Here is a 27204-nt window from a genome sequence, read left to right on the forward strand (position 1 = left end):
CTCTCACCGGTGGCAAAGAAGGACATGGCAATCCTAGGTAAGAAGCAGGCTGTGAGGTTTGGTAATGAATGATGTACTCAGAAACCTCCCCCCCCCCCCATAGAGTTGCCAAGCCCCACTTAGGAGATTCCTGGAGATTTGGGGGTTGCAGAAGGGAGGGACCTCATCAGGATATAATACCATGGAGTCCACCAAAGCAGCCATTTTCTCTAGGGGAACTGATCTCTGTAATCTGGAGGTCAGTTGTAATTCCAGGATATCTCCAGGTGACACCTGGAGGTTGGTAACCCTATGCCACACCCACACCTGCATGGTACAGCCCAGGTGACAATAACTCACCTGGGCTTTACTATGCAGGCTGGGAGGGGGGCTCACAAGTCTGATTGCTTCCCCTTGTGAAAAAAAAGAAAGCTCCCTCAACCTGGTTCATGTAATAATATTGCATGCAAAAAGGTAGCATCGGCATCACCCATGATGACATGCTAGCTTTCCTCATTGAGGAACACATAAACGAACAACATGTCCAAGCATGTCTTTGGGCAAGTCGAAGTAATATTCAGGCAAGCCTGGACAAATCTTTTAGGCACGCAAGCAAAAAGCCACTCAAGCGGCAAAGCACAAAATCATTATGCAGCTTAAAAGCAAAAAAACCCCAATTAATCTAAAGCCCATAAATGTGCAGCGGCCAAATGTGCAGCGGCCAATCAAAAGGTGGGCACATATGCCTAGTAAGCACCAACCAAAATAAAACACAACTACTTTAAGTAACCAATCAAAGCAAAAACACATACAAAAAAACGCTTGTAGCTAACTTGTAAATTAAGCGTGCGTAACAAATAAAAATAGTGTAATTCAAACCCAAATGTTAAAGTCTTCAACCAATAAAATAATGTACTCACATTGTATTCCTAATATAGTTTATCTAAATGGCTAAAAGTACAAAAAAAAAACCCCACTAATTTTGGGGAAATTACCTTTAAAAAACTGTGTTAAGCTTGTATCGCTTCTTTTCTCCCGCTGGCTAATAAAAAACCTTTGCAAAAAATCAAGTCGTCCCCTTTCTTGGCTAAGTACCTAAAGCAAGCAAACAAACAAACACCTTTCCACTTTTGTAAATAACATAATGCAGGGTGTTTATGATGGGAGGGAGAATTCAGATATTCACTTTATATATATTTTTATCCCACCTTTTCTCCAAGGAACTCAGGGCCGCTTGCGGTGTTCTTCCCTCCTCCGTTTTAGCAACCCTGTGAGGTTGGTGAGGCTGAAAGAGAAACAGCGATAGGCCCCCACAAGTGGGGTTGCCAACCTCCAGGTAGTAGCTGGAGATCTCCTGCTGTTACAACTGATCTCCAGCCAATAGAGATCAGTTCATCTGGAGAAAAATGGGTGCCTTGGCAATTGAAATCTATGGCACTGAAGTCCCTCCCCTCCCCAAACCCCACCCTCCTCAGGCTCCGCCCCAAAAACCTTCCGCCAGTGGCGAAGAGGGACCTGGCAATCCTACCCGCAAGCCTCATGACACAAGCAAGAGTTCAGACCCAGGCCTCCTTAGCCCAAGTCCAGTATTGCAACCCCTGCACCACTCTGGCTCACGAGGAGTCTTCCCCATCTGCAGTTTGACTGAGGGCTGTTCACAACTCTAAGCAATGCATATAGTGTCAGTTAATGCTTCACTAAATGTCCGGGACCGTTGATTTGTAGTGAGAAGTTGCCATTTTGGAGAAGGCAATAACGAAAGGCAAATCTTCCTGTGCAAAATAATAATAACCATTGCTTTTTGTGCAGTATAATTCGAGTGTGATCCTTTCCCCCCCTTTTGCCAAGGACTTTGCAAAGAGATGGGGAGGGGTCTCATTGTGCCCCCTCTAGAAGTACCTCAGAGTTGGAAACCGTAGGGAACATCAGCCCAGTAGTGGCCAAGCTAGGGAACAATTGCAGCAATGACTTTTGTTGCTACACTCCTTGGATGGATGCAGCACATCTCCAAGGCAGCCTGGAATTGTGTGAGGTCAACATGGTGAAAACTAACCTCTGCTTGTTCTGTGCATTAACTTTGGCATGTCTCTTGACCCAACTATATATGTCTTTCGGTTCTGAGCCCTTATCCAAAGGGTAGGAACGAAAAGCCAGCAAGTGAACACCTAACCCAGACTGTGGCACTATCACACACCAAACCTTTGGGCTCTTCAAATAGCTTCCAGTTGCCCCAAATGCTAATTTTTTCCTCTCAGGACGGCTTCAGCACTGTGAAGACAGAAAGAAGATTCACGGGGATCCATCACCCGCATCTCTATTAAGGAATATATTTTATGTCTCAGATCACTGTGTAAAAGGCAAATTTTATGGAGGACGTTTTATGTCTGTTTCAATCACATTTTACTCCCAGGTATAAAATGTTGAAATTATAGCCTCAAAGCCAGTCGCCATACATCACATGATAGAGATGAAAATGAGCTCACTCAGCCAGGCTAGCTATCTCTTCTGCCAGCCAGCCGAGGGCCTCTTTCCCGGCATCCTCCTTGATGCACACAGCATATGTTCCTCCAGAACCAGAAGGCAAGTAACTGCCCGGCTGCTGCGTGGCTCCCCTCCATAAACTAGTCCCAGAACGAGAAGGGGCAAGCAATGCATCATTATGGGGGGGGGGGCAGAATGGAAAGAGAGGCGCAGGAAGTGAGAGAGGCTGAACCGAGGACAGGGCAGATGCTGGTCAAGCAGAAAGTCTGCAGATGATCCCTCCGCTGTGTACCCCACACACACTGATGGCATTTTATAGCTCTTAATTATTAATATCACCTAGTGAGGGGTGTTTAAAAAGCCATGCCAGTCGATTGAAATAGGGGCACAGGTTGAGCCCGGCTTTGCCGGGGAGGGGTGGGATAGAAGCCAAACAAACAAACAAAAAGCAAACGAATTAATGACTATCTAAGCTGCTAGCCTGTGATTCCCTTTATGTCACTGCATGGGTAGGGGCTTTAAACATTAGCCTATGAACACGTGAAGCTGCCTTATACTTAATCAGACCTTTGGTCCATCAAAGTCAGTATTGTCTGCTCAGACGGGCAGCAGCTGTCCAGGGTCTCAGGTCTTTCACACCACCTACTTGCCTAGTCCCTTTGGCCATTTATTCATGGAAGGTTTGGCTTTGGATTTGCCACTCTTTAGATGCACTTTTTCCCTATCCATATTCTTAAAACTCAACAATAAGCCGCCATGCAGAGTTTTAAGAATTCAGATGGGGAAAATGTGCATCTACAGAGTGACAAATCCAATGCAAAACCTTCCATGAATAAATGGCCTTTAACTGCAGATGCTGGGAATTGAACCTGGGACCTTCTGCAGGCCAAGCAGAAGCTCTACCCCTGAGCCACAGCCTTTCCCTTTGGTTCTTTGTGGGAAGAAGGCTTGCTACTTGGGAGAGCCTCTGGCGTGGGCACTATACACTCATGTACTAAAGCTCTATGTACTCTCACAGAATTGCTGTCTGAGAAGGCAGATATGGAGCCCACTTCACCAGTGTTTATAGGTAGAGTTAACAGCTCTGGGCTGGGAAAGTCCTGGAGATTTGGGGGTTGCGGTAGGGATGCTCCAATCCTTTTTCAGTCTCACCAGTGACAATCAGAGAAGAGATGAAGGGAGATGTTTTTAGAGATGGGTCACATTTAGGTTTTATGGTTTTATTGTTCAAGGCCTCGGTCTAAGAACAGGGGGAAAGAAAGAAAAAAAGACAACCAGATGCCAGGGGAATAGCTATGCTTCTGGTTTAATTGCATAACTCACTTTTAATTGTAAAGATTGTCATACTGCTCTTTTTGGATGCTGCAATCGAAACAGAATATACTTGTATTCCAAATGTAAGAGAAAAGAGATTCAAATTGGCAACACCATCTGGTGTCGTCTTGCTAACAAACCTCCTAACTTCTTTCCCCAGATAACTGGCCTTTCATATAAGCCGCTGTCACCCTCCCTCTATTTGTCACTGAGGGAGGCTCAGATCTACGCGAGGCCCATTCCCGCCCAGGCCGACTGCTCTCCTGTCTAAGCCAATTTCATTTTCCAAGGTGGATTTCACAAGCTCCCCGTATCCAATTTTGTAATAACATCCCCAACAAATTCCATTTTATGAAGGCCAACTTTGTTTGTAATCCTATCAAAAGAAATGGCTATCAGTTCTGTCAGGTGTGATATAGTCCACATCAACTTCACAGCAGCCGCTTTATAGCTTTGGGGGGGGGGTTTTTCTTGTTCTGCGGCTCTTTAGCTCTTTTTCTTCAGAATTAATCCCATTCTCTTTTCATTAGACGTGGAATTGTGATTTGAAAGAAAGGCTTCCCCCTTCCCCCCCTGGCCTAGCACGGGACACCAAGAAACTTAACACAGATGTACATGGTCTCTCATATCCTTTGGAGTAGAAAGCTCCAAAATTCAAAAACAGTGGAGAAATATGTGTAAAGGTTGTCCTCCTTTGGGCAATTGAATTATGTCCTGAATTTTTATATCCTGGTTTCCTCCCCAATGGGGGCCCCAAAGCAGCTTACAACCTCCCTTCCTCCATTTTATCTTCACAACAACTTCACAACAACCATGAGGTACACTGGTCACCACCGCATGCCTCCAGATGTGACCTGGGGATCCCCCTAAGGTTGCCAGCTTCCAGGTACTAGTTGGAGATCTCCTGCTATTACAACTGTATCTCCAGGCGATGGAGCTCAGTTCCTCTGGAGAAAATGGTCGTTTGGGGAATTGGACTCTATGGCGTGGAAGCTCATTGAGAATCCAGCCTGCAAGGGCGGCGGAAGATGCTAAAACGTTCTAGGAATGAAATAAGAGATTGTGTGAAATTCTGTAACGGCACACATTCTGCAGTGAGCAAATTACTGGACGACAAGCTGAAGAAGCTGGAAAGCAAGCGAAAAGCAATGCTCGGACCCACCTGCATTCTTGTCGGGTCCAATTGCTTGTAGTCTAGCCGTCTGGCCCGGTTTTAGACTCTCTTTGGCAAAAGACTCCATTTACGTGACTATTGTCACTGACCCGCTTTGGCGGGGTCTTTAAGTTTATTTGGAACTTTGTAGTCCACGGGGTCTATCTATAGTGGCATGAACTGAATGCTTCTGTATTATATGCTTATGTTTATTCCCGTTTTCTTTTGTTCACCTATAGTTGGCATGCCTTTAATGCCTACATTTATATCATTGTTTTTTCATTTGAAGTTGGCATGCCTTTAATGCCTATTTAATACAATTGTTTTTCCATTGGCAGTTGGTCGTCATGTATTAATGGTTTTTGTAACTATTACTTCTTTGTGTTTTGACTATTGAGTTTAGATTTTGAGCCCACGTGCTGTTTATTAGGTCCAGTGGTATTCGATTGTCAGCATAGGTTTTTTTTTTATTAGTACCTGGAGGTTGGCAAACCTATCCGTTGGAGAAAGAAAACGTAAGGTTGAGTGGCACATGAGAAAAAGCCTACGGCCAAGCAAGGCAAGCAGGAAACAGGGTGTGGAAAGACCCACAAGGCAGAGGAAGGTTTATAGCTCTCACTTGTCAGAAACAGAAGCAGGAGCCTGAGATGGAGACCAGCAGCCCCCCTCCCTTCCGATAAAGAGGGAAGAGGGCCTGGGCTTGTCTCTTTCCTCGCAGAAGGATGCAGATGAACACAGATCTTCACACTTCTCTTAGCTCCCCAAGGTCAACAGTTCTGATGAGTCCCCGACTGACTCACGCAGGCTCTTACCTGTATGTCTCACAGCGGCTGCTGGGAGAACTGTTCTGTTTGAGGTGATGACAGCTGCTATTAAAGTTCTGCCCGCCGTCTTTTGATGTACCACAAGTCTTTGCACACAGGCCAGTCCTCACTTACAATCGCAACCCGCGAGTGTGACCTCACCCTTCGTAGCTAGCTCTGGATTGTAAAAAAGTGGCAGGGCGGGTGGCTGAAGCAAAGGATGAGATTCCTGGCTCCCTCACACTGCATTTTGTGAGGCATCAACGATGTGGGATTTCTCTGCCCCCCGCCCATGCACTTTGGTCTTCAATCAGCATCTCAACGCTTTCTATTTGTGAACATCTCTGTGTTCACCCTGGGTTTGATGGGAGAGTGGAGATCACTCAAATGCCAAGTGAGAAAAGGCCGATTGCCATAAACAGTCCCTCCAGGTTACCATGCAAAATTATAGAGCTAGCCTTTAGCTGCCTGTTCCCATCTGCCAAACCAATTAGCCAGACCAATTAGCAATTAGAAGCGCTAATGAGAAAGCTCAGGGGAGCATCGACTCTGGCTACATTTGGAAAAAAATAAATAAGAATCATACTTCTCTTCATCCCAGCGCACGTTAGTCTTGAACATCTGAAGTTGAAAAGGCACAGCTGGGGCCCTTCATGGACTTGATCCAATGCCACTTGGCACAGGCAAATGAGTGCTGAGGCTGCCAGTGTCCACCTTCCTCCCACCCCACTGCCCAAACCTCCCTTTGATGAATGCACTCATAGAGGGCTGAGCCAGGTGACGTCTACAGAGCTGGAAGCAAAAGGGGGACTCTCATTTCTCTTCAGCGGCGAAGGGAATGTTCAGCTTCAAGAAGCCTGGTTTTAATGGCAAAGGGAGAAGAACCTGAAAGGGATTTTGAGAGATTTTGTTGGTTCAGTGGAACATAACTGGATAGCAGCTAGTTATACCAGCACAAATATTTGGGATCATAGCGTTAGTATGATGTGTAGGATACCTTCATACAGAAGCCTACAAGTGATGTAAGGTGGGGAGAAAAGGCAGGGGGAAACAATGTGAAAAGGGAAAGATAAAATTTGAATTTTGGTGAGCAGTGATCTCACAGGAAGGGGGTGGTTTGAGAGGCTAAGAGAACATGATATCTCCACTCCAATATCCCCCAGCTTTGTCCCCAAGCCTCCAGGATTTTCCCAAGCCACAGCTGGCAACCCTAACTGCAGATGCTGGGAATGACCTTTCTCTGCCAGAGATCCTGGAGAGCTGCTGCCAGTCAGAGACAGCAGCAGTGGGCTAGATAGACCCACAGTCTGAGATGGGATAAGGCAGCTCCATCTATAGCAGCAACCACTCACAGGAACAACAGAAGAAATCCCTGCAGCAGCTTCCACTAAGAAAGGGGAATTACAATCCCCAAACACCACTTTCCAGTCTCTTCCTTCGTCCCAGCAAAAGACTACCCAGCACTATAAAAAATACCATTTGTAAACTTTTATTCCAGTTACCAGTTTTCTGAAGAAACATACTTTATTGGCAATAAAAGCAGTTAGCAGGAACTTATGTTTATGCGTGTAAAGTGCCGTCAAGTCACAGCTGAAGTATGGTGACCCCACAGGGTTTTCAAGGCAGAGACATTTGGAGGTGGTTTGCCATTGGCTGCCTCCGCATCAGGCCCCTGGTATTCCTTAGAGGTCTCCCATCCAAATACTTGCCAGGGTTCAGGCTGTGACTGGCCCAAGGTCACACAGCAAGTTTCCATGGCAGGGTGGGGATTCAAACCTGGGTTTCCCAGATCCTAGACTGGCACCTTAACCACTACACCATGCCTGTAATGAAAAACTCAGACATCCAGAAAGTGCCAGATTCTGCAGGCATTTTGGAGCAGCTACACAGGGAGATGCTGCTGCTCAGGGAGAACTATCTGCTTTATACATAAAAGGAGGGTCCCAGAGTTAATCTCTGGCATCTCTAGTTAAAGCTAAATGGTACATTAAGATTCTGCACCAAGGAAAGCTGAATGCTGCTACTTGCATGGCCACAACCACTGTGTGTGTCTTTTCACGCTTCTAGACAGGGAAAAAGACAAGGAGCTTTGCAGGACCCACAAGTTTGTCCCAGATTACTAGAAATTTTATTTGGCAACTCCTTTGATGCCCGAGATATCAAACACAAATTACTGCTACCCTCACAAATATAACCTGCAGACATAAGGGCCTGAAACTATTTCAAAGACCTGAGATTAGCCAGAAGCCCAGTTCTGCACTTAATACCCACATTCTGGACTCCCTCGCATGCTCAGCAGAGACCCTGCCCTCTTTTGCACATTTTTTTATCCCACCCTGGCCTCTAGGAGCAAATTATTCTCCCATCCCCACAACAACTCTTATGAGGTATGGCTGGGCAGAGAGAAAGTGACAGGCCCAGGGGTCACCCAATGAACTGTGGGCTTAGTGGTAGCCCGGCCCGAAGTGTCTTTGGTAACAGGGCTGGGAAAGACATCCATGGGAGCCCCTCCCCACCCAGTGAGAGGCAAAATCCTGGACTGCACAGACCAGTGCAAACTGCATGAGATATCTGAAGATCTGTGAATGGATCCAATGTTGGTTTCTTTGCAGCCACGCGAGCTCAAGTGCCTTTTGTTCTAGTTTGCGTGTCAATGCGGTGCAGTGGTTAGACTACCAGTCTGAACACTCAGGTTTCATTCCTCCATCCCTGCCATGAACCTTGCTGGGTGAATTTGGCCAGTAACTTCTCTCTGTCTCAGATTCACCTACTTCACAGGGTTGATGGGATAAGGAGGATAAAAGAGGAAAAGGAGAACCATCCACACTACCCTGAGCTCCCGGGGGGGGGGGGAGAATGGGACAGGGGGGATTAAAAGACACTAAAGAGGCAGAATTGCTATTTGGCCTGTAGGAGAAAACATGCCTTCCTCTAGGCATAGAGCAGGGGTCACTGGGGGGAGTAGCTGTGATTTTCCTGCGTTGTGCAGGAGGTTGGACTAGATGACCCTGGAGCTCGCTTCCAGCTCTATCTTTCTATGTGATCCCTTTGTGTGGGCAAATAGCTTGGGGGCGGGGAAGAGAGAGACCTAAGGTAGAGAAAATAATGGAATGGAAAGTTTTAATCCCTCCCAGCTGCAGTGGAGGCTCAAAAAACCCGCATGAGACACATTCATAGATCCCCCACCATCATGCTCAGTTTGGTCCCATTCATCTCTTTGCTGAATTCTGGCTTTCATGACAACCCCCCTTTGGTCTTTCTATGTCATACAGGAAAACCAGCAAGAAGGGCTGCTCTGTCCATTTTCTTCTAGGTAGAAGCAAAATACGCACCTCTACTTTAACTGGCTTAAAAAAAGAGCCAGATCTAGAAGTTAATATTGAGCTTAGTAAGAAGGCAGCTGTGTGTATTCCTTTTTTTTAAGGAAAGGAAAACTGTAAACCGTTGCAAACCAAGCTCACCCCTGCAGAGCCCGACTTAACCCCAAAGCATTTCGTAGACTCCGGCTTCAACAATGACCAAAATATTGTGCCAGGACACACGATCCTAATTAGAAGAAGGGAGTTGGGAATGTTTAGTCTGGAGAAGAGGAGGTTGAGAGGGGAACATGATTGCTCTCTTTAAGTATTTGAAGGGCTGTCACTTAGAGGAGGGCAGGGAGCTGTTCCTGTTGGCAGCAGAGGATAGGACTCATAATAATGGGTTTAAACTGCAGGCGGAAAGGTACCAGCTGGATATTAGGAAAAGGTTTTTTACAGTAAGCGTTGCTCAACAGTGGAATCATCTCCCTAGGGAGGTGGTGAGCTCCCCCTCATTGGCAGTCTTTAAGCAGAGGCTGGACAAGCACTTGTCAGGGAAGCTCTAGGCTGATCCTGAATTAAGCAGGTAGGCTGGACCTGTATGGCTCCTTCCAACTCTTATTATTTTATGAAACCATATGAATTGCCTTGGATGGTTTTCTTAGTTTCTATTTTGTCTCTAAACATATTACGCTTCCACAAACAAGATGAACTGATGAGGTCAAAAGTTGAACCAAGGCATTTTGCCACCCCAAGTGAAGCATACCTCTTACTTCCTCTTGCATCACCAATGGCTGGGAGTAAGATGAGCCACAGTGATGCTACAGTGCCCTTCTCCCTGTGCCACCCCAAGATGCTGGTTGGGTGGCTTGGTTGGAGAACCTGCCTAGCCAGGGCACATAATGAAGCAAAATCTTAGGGTTTCCCCCCTGGTCTCAGCAGCTTTTTTCTGGCAAACTAACAACTTCTAATCAGATTTGTGCATACCATCTATGTGAAAATGAATGTCAACTTCAATGCTTTCAGAGTAATTCTCTATAATCCCCTCCCCCCCACAGTCCCCAGAGTCAGCCAGTGAGCATTCAGGCAGGATGGGTACTGAGAAACTCGCTTAGAGCTTGGCAGCTGATTGCAGAGAAGTACTCTTGTGAACCTCCTTCAGCCATTCAATGAGGATTTTGTTCAGAGCTGCAGGCCTGTGGGGAAAACACATTGCTGGTAAAGGAAGTATGCAGAAAAAAAGACCTAAACTCTGTGCCCAGAGTTCACACATTTATTCTAGGGCACATGATGCAAATTTATTCCATGCTGAGTACATTGTTTTTATGCTCCATTTCTCATCTTGAACTCATACCTTTTAAAAATAAAAGAATATATGATATATTAAAAGCTGGTACGGTTCAGCAACTAAGAATGTGACCTACAAGAATCTCAAAGTCCCCAGAGCAAATCCTTGCTCTGCTCTGAGCTCCCCAGGTATCTTCCAGACTTAGGCACTCTGGCTAGTTTAGGTGAAATACAATTGCTGTTGTACATTACAGGACTGATGTAAGAATTATTAAGACAACAGATCAATCTGTTGGAACACTTCAAAATGCTGCATAAATACTAGCTACATATTCATCGTAATTATCATGTGAGTCATCAACATCTATATTATAAACCTTATCTAAACGACTGGGTATTCGGTCCTAAGGACAATCAGCCCAATAAAAGTATCTACGCTACTAATCCCCCCGCAATTTATATTCTGAAACGATATGTATTTGGCAATCTGAAAGATGTGTACAAAAGATGTGGTTCGCACACTCTATTCTGAACTCACCATTAGCAGTTTCATTGAATTTGGATTTTAAAAAAAATAAAATTCTGCAGAGAAAAGTGGACTGGTAAGGGCAGAGATAGAGCTGGAGGCAGGAAAATTATGAAGACCCAGAAAGCTCTGTACCTCCATTGTGGGTGCAAGTGTGGTGTAGTGGTTAAGAGCAGTGGTTTGGAGCGGTGGTCTCTGATCTGGAGAACTGGGTTTGATTCCCCACTCCTCCACATGAGCAGTGGAGGCTAATCTGGTGAACTGGGTTGGTTTCCCCACTCCTACACATGAAGCCAGCTGGGTGACCTTAGACTAGTCACACTCTCTCAGCCCCACCTACCTCACAGGGTGTCTGTTGTGGGGAGGGGAAGGGAAGGTGATTGTAAACCGGTTTGATTCTCCCTTAAGTGGCAGAGAAAGTCAGCATATAAATACCAACCTTCTTTCTCAGCTTTATGACTGCTGCCTGCACTCATAAAGGCCTAGGAACTGGCTTTTATTGTTATTCTTTTTTAAGTGGAAGAACTCTGACCCTCAACTCAGCTCCACATCCGTGGTAAGGGACAAGCGTAACCCCTGGGACCTGAAGCAGAGATGGGCAGACTTATTCCAGTCCTGAGAAAGGGTCCTGCTACTTGCAGATCCAGACTTTGGCCAGAAAAGCATCTGAGGTTGGAGGCAAGCAGGAGGGTGAGATTGACTCCCTTTCCTACTTGTACCTGGGTGGCCAACTGGTGTCCTCACAACCACATCAGTGGAAGAGGAAGAAGGGGAGGAGGAGGAGTTCTTCTCTGGGTGGCATAATAACAAACAGACTTCAGTCGCCTTGCCAGTCCAATACAGGAAACAGTTCCTGTTAGGCTTTGGGTTGCCTAACAGTTATGCCCTTTACCACTCGGCTCATCCTGATCCCTTCCCTGCCTGAGCCGTAAATCCAGGACAATATTCCACCTGGTAGTTTAACCGGCAAGGTTTTATTCTTCCTTATAAAACAGGGGTTGTGTGTGCCAGTTTGAGTCTTTACCAAGAGCCCTACTGCCTCCCCGCCAGTCTAATTCATTTATTTCTTCATTAGAATTTACCATCGGAATGGAGCCGAAATGCAATTCCACCCAGTGGTTCATTTAACTGCCTTTCTGCATATCTCTGGTGGTTTTATTATTTTTTTAATGGCTGCTGTGACATTAGAACAAGGCAATTTTGAGAAACACAGATGAACAAAAGGGCAGAGAGAAGGTGGAGGCAACGAGGCAGGCAGCTTTATGGAGAAAATGAAACGCTTCTCTCGTTTGCACATGCAGACAGGGAAGGGCTTGGTGCACAGAAACTTTAACAGATGGAGAGCTAAAAGTGTCCTGGTATGATTTTTACGGATGCCGTTTATTTATCTACGCATTTTTATCCTGCCCTTCTTCCAAGGAGCTTGGGGTAGGGTAAAGGGCTCTCCTGGCCATGGCATCTTCACAACTACCAGTACAAAGATACCAAGTGAGCTTCACAGCTGAGCTGGGAGTTGAACCCGCGCTCTATCTACACACATTAAAGTGCTTATGTTTGCTGGGGAACACCACGAGGTATTTGTATCATACATGCAATAGGAGTTTTGTGCCTCCCAGATGCACACTGGCTGTGTGTGACTACAGAATGCTGGGAGAAGTGGCTTTAACGTGCCCACACACAACTGCTTTCGTGTCCTCACACCACCCCATGGCACCACTATTGCTGTGGTCAAACAGAAAAGAGCCAGTGTGCATTTGCGAGGGACAAAACTCACACCACACAACAGAAAACGCCTGTGCTGTCCCCCAACAAACAGGAGGGCTTTGTGACATGCAGATAGACACTGATGTTTTCATCACACCAGATTGGCATGACAATCAGAAGAAAGAACAAAGAAGGAGGGAGGAGGAGAAGAAAAAGAGGAGGAGGAAGGGGAGTAAGACAAAGAGTTGGTTTTTATACTTTTTCTACCTTTTTAAGGAGACTCAAACTGGCTTACCATCTCCTTCCCTTCCTCTCCCCACAACAGACACCTTGTGAGGTAGGTGGAGCTGAGAGATTTCGGAGAACTGTGACTACCCCAAGGTCACCCAGCTAGCTTCATGTGGAGGAGTGGGGAATCAAACCCGGTTCTCCAGATTAGAGGCTGCCATTCCCAACCACCACACCACACTGACTCACTGACCTCCCTGATTATTTAAATATTCTCAGGTGACACATGTGAGAGGTCTTTTCTCTCTGTTAGGTTATTTCCATTCAAGCCCATTCTGATTTGCTGCCACAATTGTGGAACTTTTTTTTTTAAAAAGCAGCCCCACCTCCCATTGGCTGAAACTTTCAGCATTGATAGTTTGACTGTCTTGCTTTTAGAAATAATTTTTTTGTGGATACAGATGTACCAGTACTGATTCTGAGAATTATTCGAGATTCTTGAGCTGCTTTTTTTGGTATCATGTTTCTTTGGTGTTTTCTTTAACTTTATCAAAGATTATTACTAGAATCATAGAACTGTAAAGTTGGAAGGGGCCATACAGGCCATCTAGTCCAAGAGCATCCCTGACTGTACAATATTATATTGTATAGTGTTGTTAGAAATAATTAGATACCAAATTAGATGAACCATACAGGCCTGACCCAACTCTAGATACATGAAAAGAAGGTGCTGATGTGGAACTTCTGCGCAAAAATGGCAATTTGCATGTACATGTGCTTCAGGCAGTGTGCATGCCATCCAAAAGCAATACAGCTAGGACAGCCTGCATTCTCACTCAGATGGGCATCTCATGATTTGCACCCATGAATTTTACCCATATGTAAGTACTATCTCCATAGCTGGAATTTGTCAATTAACAACATTGAAGTATTAATAGCGTTCATTTGTTTGCAGGGCTGTTTCTTTTGTGGCATCAGGACTACAGAACTCCTACCTGAAATTTGTCCTATCATGTTGAGCTTTAGGTGCCAGACGAAAAGTACTCTATTTTAGTTTTGTACAAGCTTTTTGGTGGCTTGTTGCTTTGGATTGAGGACATCTGGACCACTGAAATATTTTTTTTCTTTTTTTGGTGCAAATTCTTTTAGCCAAGAATATGAATAATCAGTTAGGCTATGCTGTGTGTTTACTAGACCCTTTCATCCCTCCCCCTGAGCAACCTTCAGCTACTTCTTTTTCCCCCACATGCTTTTCAGATCTCCCTATACCTCCTTTCATCTTTTTCCAGCTCTCAACACCACTTACTTCTCCATCTGTGTGAAGTGTCCACACTCCTCAATGTGGCCACGGGTCAGCTGAGGAATCTAGAAAGGAATAGGTGAAGGTCAGATCCAGCCCGAGACATGTGCAGCTGCGCTGCATAATTCGACAGGTGTGCGCCCCAGGGGCCATGTCGCATGAGTGGAGTGCATGCTCTACATGCATAAAATCAGTGGTTCAGCCCCTAGCATCCCCAGTCAAAAGGCTCAAGGTTGGGAAAGACTTTTACTCCAAAGCTTTAGAGAGCCACTGCCAGTCTTAAACAACCCGTGTTTTTTAAAATAAAACAGCAGCCACACGGTGCCCTAAGTTACACTGGGGCAGGAAGGAAGGGGCTTAACTGCTTCACACACACCCTATTGGTTTTGAAGAAAGCCCCCCCCCCCCCCATGCACACTGCTATGACACTTGGTAAGAAAATGGCAAGCACAAGATGGGTAGCTGTATTTTTTCTTTGAAGACCTACACCAAGAGAGGAGGAAGTAAGAGGAAAGAATTGGCTTCAACTGATGAACTTTCAGTGGGGATTTCTCTTCCCAGAGGGTCAATGGGAAGGGACGGTTTGGCCCAAATGACAGCTGATTTGTGTATTCTAGGGGAGCGTCAGTGCCCCCCTACATAATACGACAGCGTGGTGTGCTCACCCATTCCTCCATGCGCTTGCTCATTTTTGGATGCAGAACGTAGTCTTTCCCAGCGGTGACCATCAAAGCCGGCACTCTGATCTGCGGATTTAAGGAGGCAACGACAGCGAAGATCATTTTCAGCAGGGAAAATCCATCCATTATTGTAAGAGTTGCCCGTTCAGGTCAGGAATAATTGCATTGGAGATGAGCAGGGCAGAGAAAGCTCACGTGAAGATGCTAATGGGGACCAGGCAGCAGTGCTGCAAATAAATAGAGCTACGGAGACAAATCCCAGAGGATTAGCTATGCTAGTCTCTTGCTGCAAAAATCCACCTCATTTTGTGCAGATGCATTTTTATCTTTCCTTTCCTTTTATCCCTTAGAAGCTCCTTGATCCATTGATCTTGAGCAGCATATATCTAGTGTTTGAGGGATATAAGGACTGAAACAAATCTTGCCACTGACAATGTAGCCTTGGGATCCCTATCACTTAGTAGAAAAGGCATTATGTCAGTCACAGAGGCATTAGATTTGTATGTTATAAGGGGGGAAATATAATGTGGTTCCTTGTAAAAGCGGCATTCCAAAAGGGCATGAGCTAATGAATCGATAGAGCCAGAAGGGCAAGGACAGGTCCTGTCTGAATATGGTATATTCAGAATTCTGCCCTGAATGCATTTTTATCAGACTCATGAAGGGTCATGAAAAGTAGGCTAAGCTGCAGCAGAGTGACCATCTTGTGGTTACTCAGTGGCCTTCCTGACCAAAGCAAATTTTGAACCTGGGGCTCATCAACTTTTGGGAGATAGTAGCTTGGATCCCTGAGTAAATCTCTGCTGACACGCTGGGAGTTCCGTCAGCAGAACAGAACTTTCTCACCTCCCGTTGCAGCCCCAAGAGCAGAGAGAATCCTGTACGCTGCCCTTGGAAAAAAAGGACAGGATGAAAATGCACAGGCAATACAAACATCTGAATTCCAAGGAGGACACGCCATTTCTTCCCCCGCTCCCAATACCTTTCTGCCTTGTGCAGAGGCGTTCCACCTCCAGTTTGCCGGCATGTTCCGGTACCAGTTCAGCGGACCTCTGAAAGACAAGAAGGGTAAGGAGCAGGCTTACTAGAAGCTCTTGCCGCTGCTATACCCCTTGGTGCCCATGTCCAATGCACAGCTACGTAGCCCTTTCAGTAAAAGCTACTTTAGATTCCCCAAGCATAATACAGCCCTGCTGGATCAGCTGGGAGGGGGTCCCCTTCCTTGCCCAGCATCTTTGTTTCCAACAGTGGTCAGCCAGACCTCCCTGGAAGCTGTCATAAGCAGAGCATGAAAGAAATGGACATCCTGCATTTGCCCCGTCTAGCACCACTGTCTTATGGCTAGAAATGCCACTAGGTTAACTACGCATGAGGAAATGCATCCTAAGACAATGCACTTCACAGGCACATAGTCCTAGCGGTCATCAAAAGAAAGAAGAATAAGAGTTGGTTTTTATATGCCGACTTTCGCTTCCACTTAAGGAAGAATCAAACCAGCTTACAATCACCTTCCCTTGCCCTCACCCTGTGAGGTAGGTGGGGCTGAGAGAGCTCTAAGAGAGCCGTGAATAGTCCAAGGGAAGCCAGCTGGGTGACCACTACACCACGCTCTTAAACACTACACCACATTGGCTCCTGTTAACCTCCCTTGAAGCAACTATTAGCCTCTCTTGGACTCATGCCTAGCCCAGCAGTAACATAGACACCAGCTGATTTGTTTAGAAAATATATTGTATAAATATATTGTATTGTATATATTTGATTTATATTTAAAAAGGCAGGGTGATTTTTTAACACCATTCTGTTATGTGCTTTTAGTCTGAACTCTCTTATTTTAAGCGGCTCTATGATCTATGTTTTAATGCTTTGGCTGGGTTTTTAATTCTGGATTGTAATAACCGTTAATGTTTTACATTTCTATTACGTTTTATTTTGTAGGCCACCTTGGGCAGGTTCCTTGGAGAGGAGGCATAAAAAATTCTCATAAAAAATATCCTGCCTATCGCATTCCTGGCTCAAGGATAGTTCACAGCATAAAAACTTTATATAAACTATAAAATAAATTTTAAAAAATGAAAAACAGCCGAGGAAAAAATGAAAACTGTGAAAACAGCAATCAAAAAAGAGTTGAGAGATAAAAAGGGAGACATAAAATCAAGAGTTAGCAACCAAATCTATGGGACAAAACCGCTTCAGGGAATAAAAACATCAAGGGCCACCTGGAATCAATGAAGTCACTTTCACATCATTTTCCCAGAAGACTCAAAGGGAGATCATTTCTGCAGTTACCTGAATCCAGACTTCTGATACTGCTGGATGTAGTACTGGAGTACAGGTTTTGGCAAAAGGGAACTTGGGGGCGGATCTTCAGGAAGTCCCACCAGCAGTCCTCCTATAGCACAAATGAGATCAACGTTCTCCATGTTTGTCGAAGGCTTTCACGGCCAGAGTTCATTGGTTCTTGTAGGTTATCCGGGCTGTGTGACCGTGGTCTTGGTATTTTCTTTCCTGACGTTTCGCCAGCAGCTGTGGCAGGCATCTTCAGAGGATTAACACTGAAGGACAGTGTTAATCCTCTGAAGATGCCTGCCACAGCTGGCGAAACGTCAGGAAAGAAAATACCAAGACCACGGTCACACAGTCCGGATAACCTACAAGAACTGATGTTCTCCATGTTTACTTTTTAGCTCCCAAGAAGTGATTTTGGGCCCTGACCTGGATGGGCCAGGCTAGCCTGATCATGTCAGATCTCAGAAGCTAAGCAGGATTGGTTAGCATTTGGATGGGAGACCACCAAGGAAGTTCAGAGCTGCTACCCAGAGGCAGGCAATGGCAAACCACCTCTGTACATCTCTTACCTTGAAAACACTACAGGGTTGTCATAAGTTGGCTGCACTACCACCAGTGATTTTGGGGTACCCCCCAACTCTAACCTTTTTTCTTACATTCATAACTTTCCCTTACTCTGTTTTCTGTGGCTGTTAATGTTTGAGTGACCAGATTCTCTTAATTTTTTTCATTCTTCAAGAGATTCCAACCAATCGGGGATCATGCACTGGATGTACTGCTGCAATGCTATACAGCCAATTAGTCCTGGCCATTTGCTGACACCACCAATAGTAAAGTAAACCTATTCAGAAAATGGCCAAGGTTGCCTTGTACATGTCCCACGAGTGGTCTTAGTCGATCACAAAACAAAAAAAGATTTTGCATTCCTTTTACATTATTGCTCTAAAAATGCCTCTCTTTAGTCTGATGGAGGTGTTCGTGAAATGCCCCCAGCCAATCTCAGCCCTAGGTTGTAATGAACGTGCCGCTGCTGCCATCATCCATTGGAAATGGCAGGGCCCAGAGCTTTGAGCAAGGATGTTTCCGAACGTGTATATAGTTGCACATCTGCTTATCAGCTCCTGTCAACTCACACATTTCACTTCATTTGCATCTGTTTCCAAACTGTCAGCACAGCACTATATGAAAACTGTTGTCTCCCTGAATAATTTTTAAAATTGCGCTACATTAATGTGTAGGAACCCTGACCTCGATGGCCCTGGATAGCCTGATCTGGTCAGATCTCAGGAGCTAAGCAGGGTCAGCCCTGGTTAGTACTTGGATAAGAGACCACCAAGGAAGTCCTGGGTTGCTAGGCAGATGCAGGCAATGGCTAAACCGCCTCTGAACATCTCTTGCCTTGAAAACCCTACCAGGGGTTGCCATAAATCAGCTGTAACTTGACAATACTTTCCACCACTGATGTGTAGGAACTGTAGGCTGAAGTGTACTGATTAGCACAAACAAGATACACTCTTCTCAAAACAGAAGTAGAAGAACTCTGTGGTTAAGGACCACATTTAACCCCATGGTGATGGTCCTGGAACTCCTGTCTCTGGTTTACCCTCTTACCTCGTTCTCGTACTTTGCTGACATTAAGTGAAACTCCAGGTAGCTTATCCTGTAAAGGAAAGCAAACTGAATGAATGAAGTGGGATTAGCAGCCAGGTCAGCATAAGGTGGAGGGCGGGGGAAAGAAAAGCCACCAAGCTCTGCAGATTTAGTGGGCCTAAGGGATTTGGAGTTGCTAGGCTCAGCAGCTGCAAACTGAAGGTTACAGGGTAGTCAAATATCCCAGGGGGCAGAGACGATGGGGACTTCCTTCAGATCAAGAAAAAAACTCTCTGAAGAATCCACAAATTGCTATAAGAGATCAGACCTGAGCATTCTCAGGGCTGCCTGGAATCCAGTTGCAATAAATAAAAATGTGGAGAACAAAATAACCTAAGTTTGTGCTGAGATGGGGAGAATTCTCCAGCTCGCAGAAACCATTAAGTCAATTTGCATACATTTTCTTCGTTTGAGTAATGTGGTGTGCTTCTACTAGTCACAGAGAAGGGTTCTTCCCTCTGGAAATCCTACGGAGTCCTCACTCTAGTTTCACAGATTTCATCTGATATTGTCCACATGCTTCAAAGCTCTACACCCACAAGGGTAAGAAACTTGCTTTATTTTTGTTTTGTTTTTTAAGCCAAAGTTCCTGTTCATAAAACTCAATATCCTCATCCAAACTTAAAATAATTCGTACATCCTGAACGTTATTGCGAGGGGTCAAGCATGCCAGGCAACTGTGAAATCCTCCTGCAGGGTAGGTAGGTAAAATATATTGTGTGAGGCCAAAGGTCATAACAATATAACAAAAGTAACTGCCCAAGCAATAATAAATATAACAATAAAACACAGCAAGGTTAAAAACAGTTTTAAAATTGTCAGGACCAGGGCATAAGGTAGATCACAGCACGTTAAACATCAGGACAAGAATTTGGCATGAATCTTCTGGGCTGCCAAGGCATACAGTGATATTATATAGGTTACCCTGCAGGGTAACTACAGCCACCTCTTACAGAAACTGGGCAGAGGTAGCCATGCCTTCCAGACAGATATCTGCTGGAGTGCCCCTTTTGAGAACTTTAGCATTGGCCACCACTATGTGCCTTCCTTCCCTCTCTAGCTACTGCCATCCACAGAACCCACTGACCTCTTTCTTGCTCGACCGGATCATGATCGAGAAAGTCCTTCTCAGGTTCTTTTCCAGTTCAGCCTCTGCCACACCCTGTCAGGAGAAAAGTCAAATACAAAGAACTCAAAAGGCTGCTCTCCAAGTTGGTTGCAAGGCACTGGGGGAGGGGGGGGGGTTCATGAGAATACAAGAAGCTGAAAGTTGAATGCCCAAAGCTGCCTTATACTGAATCAGACCATTGGCTCATCCGAGTCAATATCATCTGCTCTGACAAGCAGTAACTCTCCAGGGTCTCAGGTCTTTTAGACATTTAGACCTTGTCCTTTTAACTGGAGATGCCGTGGACTGAACCTGGGTCCTTTCACATGCACAGCAGATGCTCTATTACTGAGCCACAGCCCCTTCCTATTTCTGAACACATCACAGGAAGATCCTTTTTGCTTTGGATGATGGCCAACCCCCCCCCCCCAACCCCAAAGCCCCCACACTGGGTAAACCAAATTCTGCCCCATCTTAGCCAGCCCATTCTTACTGCTCAGATCTCCTCATGGAATCAATTTTTTGCTTATTATGAGCTGCAACGGTTCATGGGAGGGGTGAATTTAATATGCAACCGAGCCTCAGTTGATTAATACCCGTTAAATGGATTAAAGCTGAGCTAAAATGCTGAATGACTGGCCTGCCTTCCCGTCTTCTTAATGGGCTCCCGTTCTCTACAAGCACCACGACCCCTGCAAACCAGGGCGTGTAGGGCCTATGGTCTGAACAGCGAGAGACACCGTGGCCCTGGTTCTCTTCACTTGGGCTTTGTTCAGCTGTCATCTGAGAAAAAGGGGGCATTTTGTCTTCCTGCAACTGAACTGCTGGGCTGATTCCGTTTTGCTTTTAAGCGACTAAAGAGAAAAGGAAACAAAAAAAGAAAAATGTGCGCTCCTGGAGATACAAACGTCTCCATAAAGCAACCCAGAAATCACTCTCAGCCCTGGCACTTGTGCTAGTCACGCTGAGCCATGCTTTCCGATTTCAAACACTGGAGCAGGGCTTTTTGTTTCATTTTGCCTAAAGAAAAGTGCCACAGCTTGTTATCCCCCCCCCCACTTAAACATTTGTACTTCTAAAAACTCTAAAAAGCTGCAAGCCAGTGGAGACTTGTGAGTAAGCCCCCCTGATAGGGTTGCCAACTGCCAGGTAGTTAAACCAAAAATGCGCTGGTATTAATTAGACAAGTGGTATAAAGAAATAATACCAAGCTCTGAAAATTACGATATGAACTTATATTCTAAAAGTGACCAAGTGAAAATTGCTGTACAGCATACAAAGTGACAAAATGAAACTTATCACTATAAAATTATGTACAACATACAAAGCTTCACAAAGTAGCTGTAAAAACGTTACAAGATTCTACAAAGCAGCGAGGTTGCAAGGTAAGTATCAATTCTATAATGATCAAAGTCTTTTTTTGTATGTCTCTCTTTGCAGGTTGAGCGAACGTACAGAAGGTCGGAACGTGGTCCGGATGTCCAAAGCATTTTCACCGCTTAGGACATCCGGACCGCGTTCCACCTGTACGTTCGCTCAACCTGCAAAGAGAGACAAACAAAAAAAAGACTTTGATCATTATAGAATTGATACTTACCTTGCAACCTCGCTGCTTTGTAGAATCTTGTAGCGTTTTTACAGCTACGTTGTGAAGCTTTGTATGTTGTACATAATTTTATAGTGATAAGTTTCATTTTGTCACTTTGTATGCTGTACAGCAATTTTCACTTGGTCACTTTTAGAATATAAGTTCATATCGTAATTTTCAGAGCTTGGTATTATTTCTTTATACAACTGCCAGGTAGTAGCAGGAGATCTCCTGCTAATTCAACTGATCTCCAGCCGATAGAGATCAGATCACCTGGAGAAAAATGGCCACTTTGGCAATTGAACTCTATGGCATTGAAGTCCCTCCCCTCCCCAAAACCCGCCCTCCTTAGGCTCTGCCCCAAAATATCCCGCCAGTGGCGGAGAGAGACCTGACAACCCTACCCACTGATCACAGTGTAAGTGCACTGTGTAAGATCAGGATGCAAGACCCACACTGGCCTTCTTTGCACACGCAGGAGGATGAGACTGCTGGTGGAAAATCATGGAGGATCACATTCTCAAATGTTGCCCTATGTTGAGAACTCTTTGCATGTAGAAAACCAGAACAGGAAGCAACAAAGAAAGCAGAACCTTCCTTACAGTTGTGCTAAATTTCTACCGGCATGGCATTTTTTTTTACCACTAAAAAACATACTAAGTTTATTCCACCACCTGCAGCCTCAAGCTTTTATGTGACCCACCTCTCATTTTACCACTTCATCCCTGCATGCAGGAAGCAGGACTTAAGAGCCTGTCCAAATAGCTTAAAGAGGGCAGAAGTTTAGACTGAACAACTGCAGGTGGAAGGGACAATTGTATTTTTAGGTGTACCTTTAAAAAATTCCTTGCAGATGGTAAATGAGAACATTAAAATGGTCTAATGTAGCCTTCTTGAATGTGAACCTGGGGAGGGGCTGTGGCTCAGTCTGCTTGGCAGATGTTCCCAGGTTCAATCCCTGGCATCTCCGGTTAAAGGGACTAGGCAAGTAGGTGATGTGAAACACCTCTGCCTGAGACCCTGGAGAGCCGCTGCCAGTCAGATTAGACAATACTGACTTTGATTCAGTATAAAGCAGCTTCATGTGTACTACATAGGGGAACTTTTTATGGGTGGGAAGAATCAGGGAAACAATGATGTGAACCTTCCCCCTTCCATCTAGAATAGTACAGTTCAGATATTCCATCTAGAATAGTACAGATGTTCTACCACATCCTTCAGCGTAGTATGTGTCGTGGTTCTTAACCCTGTGTACAAGTACACCCAGAAGACCGACAGTGTTTTTCTTGCACAATAGAAAAGGAGGCACCTCAGAGCACCTTAATGCAAACTCTTTAAGTCTCAGCAAGGAATGCAGACTATAAGTACAAACAAACCAATAAATACATTTATCATGGGCCATGGCACACACTTTTGATGACTCGTCCTTCCCTCAGTCCACGGATGTCTTAAGTTTACAATTCAAAAGCGTACGGACAGGCTCTCTTAACAGTTACAGTATAAACTACCCTGTGTGCAGTGATCCTGAAAATGTCCTTTTGCGTGAGAAGTGCCTCGCTGGCTCTGACCAAGATCCACCTAGCCCAGCATTTTTAAGAGATTCCTGGCCTTAAAGCGATCCAACAGAATCTGGCCAGCACAGCCACCACTGGATCATGGTTCACCTTCTTCCCACCCCTGGGCCAGATCCCACTTCATCATATGCAAGAAGTGCCATTAATGTTGACGGGTATTTGCATATCCAGTTGAGAGTTGGAAGAAGTTGGTGGGGACGGGCTGAAGCAAGATTACACTGTAGGACGTAAAGGCAAAGAGTAAACAACAGCAATGTGTCTTCCTGAGGTTTCTGTGGATGTACGTTGTGATATGGATACAATTAGTACGAGGCATAACACAACAAGTGCTCTTGACACGTACAGATTTATTTTTTAATGTAATCTGGAATGTCTAACTCTGAATCCTGCTCCCCTCCCACTGAAACCTGAAACAGCACCCTTGCTTAGAAGAAGAAGAGTTGGTTTTTATATGCTGACTTTCTCTACCATTTAAGGGAGAATCAAACCAGCTTACAATCCCCTTCCCCTCCTCACAACAGACACCCTGTGAGGTAGGTGCGGCTGAGAGAGCTCTAAGAGAGCTGTGACTAGCCCAAGGTCACTCAGCTGGCTTCATGTGGAGGAGTGGGGAAACCAACCCGGTTCACCAGATTAGGGTCTGCCGCTCATGTGGAGGAGTGCGGTATCAAACCCGTTTCTCTAGATTAGAGTCCACTGCTTACTGGCATTCTTTAAACAGAGGCTGGACAAGCACTTGTCAGGGATGCTCTAGACTGATCCTGCATTAAGCAGGGGGTTGGACTAGATGGCCTGTATGGCCCCTTCCAACTCTATAATTCTATGATTTTTACAGTTGAAAAGAGCAGGAGTCCAGTAGCACCTTAAAAACTAACAAAATTTCTGGCAGGGTATGAGCTTTCGTGAGCCACAGGTATCTGAAGAAGTGACCTGTGGCTCACGAAAGCTCATACCCTGCCAGAAATTTTGTTAGTCCTTCAGGTGCTACTGGACTCTTGCTCTTTTCTACTGCTATTGACAGACGGCTACCCATTGTGATCTTCTTTTTAAACTAATTTCTCCTGGCCCAGAGTCCTGCAGCTGATCCTCAGCTGAGCTGCATACCAAAGACATTGCTGGAGGTTAAGGTATAATATACCTACTGCATTCCCTTATCTACCAAATTTGCTACCGAAAGGCAATCAAGCATTGCTAAACCTGGCTTGCTTTTAATAAACAGTTCACAACTAAAAAAAAAAAAAAAAAAACAGTCATTAAGACATTTATCTCAAAGAAGTCAAATTACATAAGGAGCAAATTTTATAACCCCTCATCACTCTAGGCTGCCCAAGCCAGTCGGCTCCTATTTCTGATTTTCAGTGCCACTGAATCGTCAGGCCTACGGTTCCCGGCTCTGGGTGAATAATGGAGACCTCCTTTGCAAAGCTAGATTGGATTACTGCTGTATTCTGCAGTGCTAGCTCCTCAGCACTCTTACGTCTTCTCCTGGAAGCCAAACTGCTGATGCGCTGGGATTTCTGGCTTGGATGATCACTGGACAATCCTTCTGGACTTATGGAAAGATCAACTGTACTCTGGGAGGTAGATTTTGAATGGGTGCTTATCATGCAAATAGCAATTTTTCCCAGGGGTGAGAGGTCTGGCCTGTGTCACATTATTTTAAAGTAATGCACCGTGAACCTCTTGGCCTTTCACAGACGATGTCAGGGTGCAGTTCTCATACAACCATCATGCACTGATTCCTTGGTACCCCCTTTAGGCAAAGTACGGTCAACTTCCATACTGATAGGGAGGCCATGGTCTTCTCCAGACACCTGATGTGAGGATCAGCAGCATGGTGGTAAGAATTTGGCTAGCTAGATGGTTAGAAACACAAAATTAGAATAAGTGGGTCAAGGTCTTGCTGAAAGAATGTGACTATTCCTTAAGCACTATGATCCCTTGAACAAATGTTCACGTACAAGGATAAGGGCTCTGCAAATAAACAAGAAACATTGCTTTGCACAGCCAGAAATAGATGGGGACAGAGAGCTGCTAACCAGAATGGGGTTCAGTTGGGAGAAAGAGGGCACTGCTTCTGTATAAGCTGCTCTGTGGGGATCTGTTGCAGGAGGATCCATTTGCTTCCGATATCTTCTGCTTGCAGAGACCCTTAAGTTAAACAAGTATTAGAAAGACGCTAAGCTGCCAGTGTTCTTTCAACCCAAGACAGATAAACATGGGGGGGATTGTACTGGGAACTTCTTGGTGCACGGGGAACACGAAGTGAACACTACAATCTTTGGTCATACAATGGTCAGATTCTACTATAAGGATTCTCTCACCTAGCAGAGGGGACGCCAAAGCTATGGAACACAGTTGCCAGTGTGGTACTTCATGAATACTCATGGTGCCTTGTTGCTTCTTTAAACAGCTATTGACTAGGGCATTTTAGTTGATCCCCCCCCAAAAGAGAAAGATAATACTAAAATGTTGAAATCTCTGATTACTTTGGGAAACAATTTTTAATTTATTCTTACAATTACAGCTGGGGGGAAGGTTTGTATCACCCCTTAGGTAAGGTCTCAACCCGGTGGTTCAGGGCCTGGGCTGCATGCTGTCCATCCCAGTTAAAAATATCACCATCCAAAATGACCCCTTAAGACTCCTGTTGGTCAGGTCAGCTTTCTCCAGTGAATTTACCTAGCGTAAGCAGCAATATTATTTTAAAAGCAATTCATTATTTTTCTAACAGTAAAGCTCCTGTCCCCACCCAAATGAGAATGAAAGCTAAGGTGGAGGATAATTTGGGGAAGAAATGCATTTGCATAATCAACGCCTGCCAAAACAAGCCCTGGAAAGCAATAACCTTGAGTGGCAATTCATCAATAATTCATCCCTTTAATTGGAACTGTGAGCTTGGCAGGAGGACGACAAGGAAAGGCACTCTGTAGGCCCAGAAATCCCTTTCAGCTGGGCTGGTTTTTTGCTCAACACACCAAACCAGCCAACGATTCCCTGCCTCGTGTGAGAAAGCCTCAAGCCCTGGTGTCTGGATTGTGTGAAGACGTATTCCCCACTGCTACACTGAGCAAAGCCCCTCAGGCAAAAGGAGCAGAGTTGGCCACTATCCACTGGCAAATGCCTAGTTATAGCTGCCCCCCCAACCCGTGGCAAAGAAAAAGGCTCTTGTACTGGCTCAGAAAGAGAGTTATAAAGCAGGGGTTGGGTTCAGAGGCCAAGTGTAGCTCTGTATATTCTGAAATACAGTTTTTAAAAAGAAAATCCAAGCTGTGCATCAAGAAGAAACAAAATTCTGCAAAGGAAAAGTTTGCCTAGTGGTTGGAGGAAGGAAGCAGAAGAGAAGGGTGGGTTTTTATATGCCAACTTTCTCTACCTTTTCAGGAGAATCAAATTGGCTTACAATCTCCTTCCCTTCCTCTCCCCACAAGAGACACCTTGTGAGGTAGGTGGGGCTGACAGAGTTCAGAGCAAACTGTGACTAGCCCAAGGTCACCAAGCTGGCTTCATGTGTAGGAGTGGGGAAAACAACCCAGTTCACCAGATTAGGGTCCACCACTCATGTGGAGGAGTGGGGAATTAAACCTGTTTCTCCAGATTAGAGTCCACCGCTCCTAACCACTGCAATAGTTTAGTGGCACAGCATCTGCTTTGCATCTAGCCCAGCCTTTCAAACGTTTCTGGCTTTGCTTAGAACTCCTTTTAAGTTGTCTGCATTGGAAAAAAGGGAGGGGGTCTGCAAGTTACTATGAGCGCCAGGAACCAATTAAGGCCGCATTTGGGTTTTGTGTTTCTAAATGGGGGCCGTCGATGCTCCATTTGCTTCTCTGCCTCTGTGAAATCCAAGAACCTGTCACATGGCAAGGTTCAAAAGTTACTTTGCCAGGAGTACCTTTATTTCATGTTAAGATTGAACGTATCTAAAACATTTATGCCCTGCATGCTCCCTAGACTGCTTTCCAATTTTGCCCACACACACAAAAAGATTCTCAAAACAGTGAAGACCAAATTAAAAGTACTCATGGACTATCAGTACCCTGACACTGGCAGGAAGAAAGCTCCTTTTACCCAATAGGGCACAGAGCCTAAGGCTTGCACCAGGAATCTCATTGGCTGAAGCGGGCCCACAGCCCAAAGAACTACCCTGCAGAGCCCCCTTCAGGCCAATAAGGCATTCTATACCATTGGCTCCTGCAACTGGGGAGGAAGCCCCTGGTTTGTCAGGGCTGGTTTTATGCACT

General features: G+C 45.2%; 1 protein-coding gene across 1 annotated transcript in view; it reads right to left on the minus strand.

The window, feature by feature from the left end:
* Positions 1–10087: 10087 nt before the first annotated feature.
* The window catches only part of EPHX2 (epoxide hydrolase 2), a 67661-nt gene continuing 50544 nt past the window's right edge, over positions 10088–27204 (minus strand). The window contains exons 13-19 of the mRNA XM_056853695.1: positions 19781–19855; positions 18655–18703; positions 17044–17146; positions 15737–15806; positions 14740–14820; positions 14081–14139; positions 10088–10225 (exon numbers count right to left, since the gene is read on the minus strand). Coding sequence (XP_056709673.1) covers positions 10141–10225; positions 14081–14139; positions 14740–14820; positions 15737–15806; positions 17044–17146; positions 18655–18703; positions 19781–19855 — 522 coding nt within the window. The 3' untranslated portion in view covers positions 10088–10140. The remainder of the gene's footprint in view (positions 10226–14080; positions 14140–14739; positions 14821–15736; positions 15807–17043; positions 17147–18654; positions 18704–19780; positions 19856–27204) is intronic.

The sequence above is a fragment of the Euleptes europaea genome, chromosome 7 (genome assembly GCF_029931775.1).
Source record: "Euleptes europaea isolate rEulEur1 chromosome 7, rEulEur1.hap1, whole genome shotgun sequence".
Classification (NCBI taxonomy): Eukaryota; Metazoa; Chordata; class Lepidosauria; order Squamata; family Sphaerodactylidae; genus Euleptes; species Euleptes europaea.